An 8,934-nucleotide genomic window follows, 5' to 3' on the forward strand; every position below is an offset into this window, starting at 1 on the left:
TCCCTGGGAGCAGATTTCTCACTGCACTTAAGGAGAAGTATCTGAGTGCTACTGCAGGAAGCATTTTTTTTAAAAAGGAAAGAAAATGCCACTTTTGATTTTTAATGATCAAATTCCAAAGGGGGAGAGGAGAAATAATACGACATTTAATCCTCTCCGGACCACTGACCTACTACAGTTCAACTCTGTGGTCAAACTAGGTCAGGGAGCCAAGTTCCAGCGAATCAATTGATTATATGCACTACCTTCCCTAAAACTGAACAAATCTTCTACCTTTGGGGGAGGGGGCAGAGAAAAACAGAAGAGAGCGAGCCACAACAGGCATGCTGTTTTTGTCACCACAAGAATCTGCATTCACTTTGTCTTATGTGTGAAATCGCTGTTGTTTTGTTAAAAAATATGTTTCAAAGGCCACTATATAGTGTTGCTGTTTATCACTGAGAGTAGGGATTTAAGTCCCTCTGTTAGCCGTCAATTCCTTTTCCCTTGAGCGGCTGAGCAACCCACACACCTAGCTACCTCTCTGCTAAAATTAACCAAAGGAAGGAGAGCTGTTGAATACACTGTATGTACTTTTCCAAGAGAATTTTTACATTGTGTTATAGCAGAAACAGTGGAAGTCTGGACTGGACATTTGTAAGGGTGACATGTGGTTGTGTAAACCACAAACAAAATCAAGATACATCTGTCAAAACCACATCAGAGACAAGAGAGAGCACAGAGAAGCATTTATCATTTAGCTGAGGAGGCAGGCTGCAGGGAGCAGCCGTTCCTGTCAAACCAACCTTTTGAAATTTCCAACATGCCCTTAAACTTTTCGAGTAAGCATGTCTGTGCGCTTCAGCAACTGCCCTCTCTACTCTGGCCTGGCCAGTCGAAAATGGCATCTTAAAGTCAAGGTCACGGTGTCATCCCACCACGGGGCTGTGTTTAATTACAGCCCCATACGGGCTGACAGCCAATATGGATCCAAGGCTAGCCCTGAAGCTCAGTTAACTCTTTCCACCCTCTCCAAAACACCCTGCCAGCCCAGCCCACTTCATGGAAGCCTTGAGAACTAACTGAGCCCCTGGCGAGGCCTGACTCAAACAGGTCATTGGCCAAACTACAAATGCCTATATGGCTGCTTTGCCTCTGACTTGTCCCCAAGGCTAGAAATGGACATTGGAAATTGGGTTAGGTGTAGTAAGATTCAACACTTAAAAATAAGAAGGGAAGAAAAAAAGGAAAGAAATTCAGAATCTGGAGATCCAGAAAGAAGCTATCAGGTGTGTGTACCTATTCTGCCTACATCTGACTCTGTGAAGTGGAAATATTTATTTTTTGGTGTTCTGGACGTAAGTAATAGGAATGATTATTTTAACATTACAGGGCTGTCATGGACAGTCACGTGGAGAAATACAGAAAGCACTTCACCATTCCTTAGTGCTTGGCTACAGCGCCTCTGCAAATGAAAAGAAAACATGCAAACAGCTTTTCTCCTTGCTTCTCATTTACCTGCTATGTGTTCCTGTTTGGGGCAAATTCCTCTAGATGACGTTGATAAACAATCGTCATCCTCTGGCGTGACCTGGATGCCAACCTCCACGGGATTGGATGCTTTTTTCATCTCGATTGGTGAAGGGGAAGGTGGCTTATCCACAGCTTTTTCTAAGCAGAGGCTGCCATTGCATTGTTTCCGTTTGTGCTCGATAAAAATAAGAATGTCCCCCAATGGGAAGTTCATCTGGCACTGCCCACACGTGAGGAGGTCATGGTCCCCTTCTGGAGCTCCCAAAGGGCCGTGGTCTGGTTCATCATCTGTAAGAATGGCTTCAAGAGGTTCGGCTGTGGTTGGAGAAACAAAAGCACAATTATTAGAGTGCCAGAAAGGAGAGAAAAGGAGGAAATACACTCGTAATCCCATCCCATCTTACCACATTATACAATATAAAGTGTTTTTAGGCTCCTCCATATAATACCCATAAAACATGAGCACCTAAAATGTGCAAGGCTGTGAAGGTAATCAACAAACAAGCAGATTTATCAATGAGGTAAATCATCACGTATTTAAAGAAAACCGTCTGACTTGCATAATTCCAGGCGAGCGCACACACACACACACACACACACACACACACACACACACACACACAAACTACAAATGTGTCTGGTTTGTGAGTTTGGAAGACTGTGACTGTTAAATAAATAGTTAATGCAGGAGGCATAAAGAAAACTTAAATAATAACTACCCCCACCTCAAAAAATGGAAGAAAACATGGATTGAAACCAAGTTTCTTTTTTCCTATAGACTAAGTTGTCTATTGTGCCAAACAATAAAAGGAGAGGTGAATAAACATACACACCCTTTGTGTGTGAATGTATATATTCCTAAGAGTAGAGGCATGGCTTCATAAATTAGAAAGCTACTACATCACACAGAAAATGTGCCACATTTACACTGCCATAATAAGAAAACGACTGCATTCACCTGTGAAACAGATCTAAATAATAATCATAACGCAGCATAATTCACACTGCCAAAAACCTTTCTGATCTCACTCTCAGCAGTGCCACAAAATCAAAGAAATACCAAATTCACTGGCAATTCTTCTCAGACACATTAGCTAAATGGGATACTTTTGAGTACTTAAGAAAATAAGCCAATTAGTCATTTTTTCATTCTGAAGAAAGAAAGCCTAAAATATTCCAAACATGTTTGCACTTGGTGGCCCCCATCACATAAAAATCAGAATGGTCAAGCAAACGCTGCATTTCAGAACAAGGCTGAGAAGTCCTTTCTTTAGACTTGAAATACTTTGCCTAATGTTGTCAAAGTTGACTAATTTTCTGAATGAGCTCTAAAACGCTTCATTATGGGACTATTTCTGCACACATAATCACCAGCGGATGGTATAACAAGGTAGATATGTCTTTCATTCCGGTTTCCTTTTTTTAACTTCGCACCAAAACACTTCAGCATCTATTTGAACAGCTTCTATCATTTTTTGACCTTCCAAAGGGGTAAAAAGAGTTGGTAAGTTTCTGCTCCTAAAACCTTATGCTTACTCTATGAAAAAAAAAAAATCACAAAATACAAAACACATCCAGGATGCTGCCAGTTAATAAAACTGAAGCAGAAAATGTATGTCTTAAACAGTTAATCAGTCTGACCTTCTTTAGCAAGCTGCCAATTTCACATTTAATGAACTTAAAGCCACAGAGAATCAAAAAATAGATTTTAATTTGAGTGTAGAATATTGGAACAGATTTTGATAAAGTGCAAAAATCCAGTGAACTCAGGTTAAATTTATTTCAACCCTACCCAGGCTGAATATTGAGGGGGAAGATCTGGAGTAACTCCCAGATGTGCTGGGTGAAATAATATTGAGAGAGCCCTGCCTAGTTGCACCTGTGCTCAAGTAGGACATGTCATAATTTCTAGCCTCTGGTACTCCTCCTAATTTAACATAAGGTCATCACAGGAATATGAAGGTTATATTCCTACTAATAAAGACAGCAAGGTAAGCACTTATGTTTCTTTGCTCAACATACTGACCGAAAGATAAATACTGAATACACATGCATACTTTTCAAATAAAAGAAAACACAAGTGCTTGTGCATTATGCCTCTATGTCATTTTTATCCTACATTTGCTTTCATTTTGACCCAATGAGGAACTAAATAAGGAAGTCCTTCTCCAAGATCCCTGCTATTTGAATTAAAGATTTTAAGTACACATTAACAAATGTGGTTTTGTTGTTGTTTTTCAGCATTAACTACAAGTTCTGAGGTTTAAAGACTGAAGAAAGACTAAGAAAAAATATTTTCATTTACTGAAGTTAGTAGTACATAGACCCTTTGGAAAAAAACATTTTTTTTTAAACTCCACTATTAAGATTCGTTGTTTTATTCCCAAGGCCTGACACATTTTTGAAAGTGGAAATATTATTTAGGAGCAAATGGAAATATTCTCCTAGGTATCAAATAGTTAAAGGTAATGCGGTACAAAACAGACTTGGTTAAGGTCTTCTAAATGTAGTGACTGAACTGATTTATAATCAAAACCAGGAAATGAAGTGGTAATTCAGGTTGCTGATTACACCTCCACATTTCACCTAATTAATTTTATAGGAGGCAAAGTTCTTGAAAATAACAAGATGATCAAATGTACAGATATAAAACCTGTAACCTCAACATTTTCTATGCTCTTAACGTAAATTATTGCTAATTAACAAGAATTATACCCTAATGTATGAAATACGTTTAACATCGGGCTCCCTGCAAAACATTTGGCTAGTGATGTTCAGAGAAATACCAAAGCCTGTTCTTATTATTGCTACTATATTATTAAAATTCAGACGAAGTGGGGCACAAAGAAAATATGAAAATACAGTTCTCTTGGTGTAGTCTACTGATTTGCACTGACATTTTTTTCTCAGTGGCAATCAACATTTCCTTTCTGGGTATCTGATAATTTCTCTGCATTTTAATGCAAATTCCTCTTTCCCAGAAAATATTCCTAACCTCAGCCATTTTACCCCTTCCTTCAATTCAACTCCATCCTCCTTTGCCCCCACAATACTATCTTTTCTAAGCTCTGGCCTAAGCTCCGGCTACAAAGCGGGGAGTCCAGGACTAAAGTGGAAGGGAGTGGGCAAATAATCATAATAATTAGCCGCGAATTCTGTACAAGAGGAGAAATAGAAAATGAAATGCTTCTGCGTTCAAACAGCAAGACAGACTGAAACGTCTCAATGCCCCAGCGGCTGAGATCTCTTTCCTCTCTCTGCAGTTGTAAAGGAATAAATTTTTTAAAAAAAAAACAAAAAAATAAAGCCTTAGAAGAAATGTAGGGAAGGAGCAAGGGAAACGAGGGCTGCTGGGGGGTGGAGGGAGATCTGCCTTCAAGTTTGCTTTCCAAGTCTTTCCCTATAATTGTCTTAACAGTATAAGGAAGCAAACCGAGGCTGAAATGCAGAAAGGAAAAGCAAAGAAACAAAAGCGACGGCAGGAACGACAAGCCCGGGGCAGGGGGCCCGGCTGGGTCGGGCTGTGCAGAAAGTGAAGTTGGGCGCAGGGACTCTGAAGCACAAAGCGAGCAGCGTGCAGGGCTGCAGGCTCCGGCGGCGCTCGCTGCGAACACGTGCAGCAGCGGCCGCAGGGCCGTGGGGCCCGGGGCCAGGAGGCGGCGGGCGGCCAGGGGCCCCGACTGCTTCCTTCACGTCCATCCAGCCCGACCGCCGGGTAACGAGGTTCCCTGGGTCCGCCAGTTGGGAAAAATGGCACTTGAGGCTTAAAAAATTCGGCTGGTTAACCTGGTGCAGTCTCGGTATCACCGCACACACCTCAAGCGCGGCTCCTGAAATTCATTCTGTGTCCACAGGCTCACACTTTACTTTGGGGGATCTCGGCAAATGCATTTCTCCCGCAATTCCCGGCACTGGTGTGCGCAGCGCGGCGGCGGCTGCGGTTATTCATTATTAATGACGCTGCTTGCCCGCATCATTATGATGATAACTATTACTATTGTTGTGATTTCGGGCTCGGAGGCAAGAGTTGCAGGAGGCGGAGGAGCTGGGGGTAGGTGCTTTGCGCGGGGATGAGGGGGTGGAAGGAGTGAACCTGAAGATTAAGTGCAAACTTGCGGGACCCTGCCCTTTGGCCTTGCCCCGAAGCCTAAGGGCGTGCACTCCTCTTTTCTCCCTACCAAAAATGCCCGCCCCGAAAGAAGGCAAGAACTCCACCCAGCTCGGCTCTCTGTGCCCGGGGCTGTCGGCGCGCCGGGGCGCTTCTACGCAGCCCTGGCCTGAAGCATTTTTAAAGTCAAAATGAAGAACAAAGACCTAAGAGGTGATGAGGGGAGAAAGGGAATTCTGCCTAACCGTCCATTTCCCCCACCCCCACCCTCGCAAAGCTCTTCCCTCCCCGGCGGAGAAACGAAGAACGGGGGTGGGGGGAGGCTCTGGTACAGGTTCAAGTTCGCTGAGCTTTCTTGATCTTGTTCTGCCTCCTAGCGACCGAATGGCTCTCATTCAGCCCAAGAAGCGGAGGATGGGGGGGGTGGGGGGTGTCCTAAAGACCTGAATGGCTCCCGCCCCCTCTTTGCACCCAGTAAACGAAGCGACCCCCGAACCCCCTCCAAGCTGGTCCCTTAACCCAAAGCACTGGGACTGGGGAAAAGGGGGACTAACCCACCCAGCCTGGAGTGTCCCGAGATGGACCCGGGATGGGGGGAAGGAGGCGAGGGAGCAGCCCGGACTGCACGCCTCGGTCTGTCCTTTGAGCCCCCAATGCATCCTTCCGAAGAAGGGCCCGGCTTTCCCGAGTCCTGCGAACACTGCCCTTCCTTCCCGCGGGTACCTGGCCGGGCTGTAACTTCACACCGCCGCGCGCCGCGTCTGCTCCGCATCCGGCGCAGCCGGGGGAGTGGGGGGCGGGGGAGAGCGGCGAGGGAGGGATGCGCGGGGGTGGGGAGAGGGAGGGCCCCGCAACGTGCCGGGGCGGGGGAAGCTTCCAAAGTCTGTGACAAGTTGCAGGGCCCAGTGAAAAATTCAGTTCCATGCGCACCCCCCCCCCCGCATTTAAAAAATACAAAACTGGGTATCTGTGGTCCTTTAAAATTGCATCAAAAATTTAAATAAAGGTCATGAATGAGGAGGGGAAAGGATGTGGGCCCTGTCACGCCTTTCTTTCCCTCACTGCCAAACTTTCCTAAGTGCCCACCGCCCGCCTTTCCAAACGCATTCTGTTAGCGAGGAGACAGCAACCCACCCACCAGTTAGGCTCACAAGGACACCACCCCCGACCGAGCCAGGTCTGGGGTAAAGGGCAAGAGCTCAAGTGTTAGGTGCGCGGAGTCCCGATATTCAGCACTCCCAAAACGCATAGTCGAATATACTACTCTCCTGCCCACACCCCGAACACCCCCACCCCCACTGCCGCCGCCGCGTGTCAGCGCTCAGGAGTGGAGGGGCTGGTAGTTAGGCTGGGTGGGAGGAGGGCAGGGAAAGCACGTGGAGACCTCCCCACGGTCCCGAGCTGTGGACCAGAGACCCGGGGGTGGGAGGGTGAGGGGCGCAGAACGCGCTTTTTCAGTTGATTTGCAAAATAAAAATGTTTTGCAAAGCTGCGTTTCTCCCCAGCCGATTTCACAGTCGGGTTGGCCGGGGGGAGGTTTGGGTATTGTGCTGGGGGCGAGGGAACCGTGGACCCCGCTGGCGCAGAGTTGCGGCGCGGCCTGCCAGCAGTGCAAGCGGCCGGGCGCCGGGCGCCGGGTGGGCAATCTCGGGCAGGGCGGGGGCGCGACAAGGCCCGGCGAGGCCCCGGCGAGGCCCGGCCGCCGCCGCCGCCCGCTCCCGGGCTGCCGCGCCGCGCTCGGTCCTCTGTCTGTTTGTTGGCAGGAGGCTCCCGCACACGCGGTGCTTGTAAACATTCAGACACGAGATTTTTCCCAATCAAAATCCACTTCCACTTTTTTTGAAAATCTTCCAAAAAATAGTAAGAGGAGGGAGTTCCTCGCTCCCTCTCCGTGCCGCCGGCGCTCTAAGTTTGCAACTAAAGAGGTTTTGGGGAAACGGGTAATTGTATTTTCTTCCCCTCTATTTAAAGAGTGTGAGATTTTTGCGGTGGGGGGGAGGGGGGAGTCAAAGAGGAGAGCGCTGCAGAAACTGCCCGCGGAGCGTTTGGCTTCTGTTTGGGGGCAAGAAATTTTACATTCTCTTGCCTTGTTATATTTAGTTTTTAAATTAATTTAATTTAATTTTGCGCGTCTTCTCGCCGCCACTGAGGTTCGCCCGGGAGGGGCGGGCAGCCACAACTCGGGCGGCGGCGGCACGGGCGCCCACCCTCCCTTTCTCGCTCACCCCCGGCCCTTGCTCCTGCCCTTCGGCGGTGGCGGCGCGGGAGGGCAAGCGCGAGAAGCCGGCACAAAAGGCAGCGGGACAAACACCCACCTCAGGCCGGAACAAAAGGAGGCAGCGTCGGCCGCGTCTCCCGTCCTTCCCGGTCGCCCGGCTCTCCCAGCCGCCGCGGCCCCTCTCCACACTCGGCAGACTCCAGAGCGCCGGGGGCCCCATCCCACAATCCCACTTTCTCACTATTGTGGAGATGACTACTTTCCTCCCGGTTCACACTTGACCGTGAGCGCGCTGATGTCCGAGGGCCAGTCTCACCTCTTTTCTCACTGGGAATTGTTTTTTAGGCTTGGGTTCCCTCTCACCCCCCCCACCCCGTTTTCCTTCCTTCGGTGAGTGGAAGCAACCCCCCTTTCTCCTCCACCTCCCTCCCCTAGGTTTGCAAGAGAGTTGTTCGCATCCATACATAGCATTGTTCATTATTTTGCAAAATTGGAGGGGAAATCATTGCATTCCTTTTCGAAAAGCGAAATAAAACAGCGGAAAGCAGGAAAGAGGAGGAGTCAAATTTTTGTAAAATTAAAAGGTGCGTGCTATCCCAAAAGTACATACGGCTATGAATCGGGATGGAATGAGGTTTGCTTTTTTTCCCCCCTCCCTTTAATCTCTTTTATCCCGACTCTCGGAGGTTTTTCTCGTGAAAAAATTTTAAAATGCATGCACACACCCCTCTCTCCCCCCTCGCTCTTGCTTCTGTCCTGCGCACTCTCGTGATTATTAATAATTATTATTACTATTATTGGGTTACTTACGCGAGAATTCCCGTTTGCTTAAGTGCTGGGGTTTGCCTTGCTTGCGGCGAGACATGGTGGGCTGCGGGGCGGGCGGGTGGCGGCGGCGGCGGCGGCGGCGGCGGGCGGACGACGGCTCGGTTCACATCGGGAGAGCCGGGTTAGAAAGAAGGAGACTCCAGAGAAAATATCTTCATCAGTGCCTTTTGACATCCAAAATAAATTAGAAATAATACAAAGATGGCGCAGGGAAGATGAATTGTGGGAGAGCCGTCATGGCTTTTTTTTTTTAAGCAAAAAAAAAAAA

The 8,934-nt window shown here is 47.7% G+C and overlaps 1 protein-coding gene across 9 annotated transcripts in view; it reads right to left on the bottom strand.

The window, feature by feature from the left end:
- Positions 1-8,934, bottom strand: part of BCL11A (BCL11 transcription factor A) — a 100,393-nt gene that overhangs the window by 90,586 nt on the left and 873 nt on the right. For 3 of the 9 annotated variants that reach the window (XM_019631180.1, XM_019630877.1, XM_019630608.1), the window contains exons 1-2: positions 8,649-8,934; positions 1,498-1,827 (exon numbers count right to left, since the gene is read on the bottom strand). In XM_019631180.1, the coding sequence (XP_019486725.1) occupies positions 1,498-1,827; positions 8,649-8,703 (385 nt within the window). In that variant the 5' untranslated portion in view covers positions 8,704-8,934. Of the gene's footprint in view, positions 1-1,497; positions 1,828-5,328; positions 5,465-6,343; positions 6,401-7,935; positions 8,111-8,648 lie in introns of those variants that run through there. The other 6 variants (XM_019630759.1, XM_019630820.1, XM_019631027.1 and 3 more) reach the window with 5 other exon arrangements.

The sequence above is a fragment of the Hipposideros armiger genome, unplaced genomic scaffold (assembly GCF_001890085.2).
Source record: "Hipposideros armiger isolate ML-2016 unplaced genomic scaffold, ASM189008v1 scaffold_2, whole genome shotgun sequence".
Taxonomy (NCBI): Eukaryota; Metazoa; Chordata; class Mammalia; order Chiroptera; family Hipposideridae; genus Hipposideros; species Hipposideros armiger.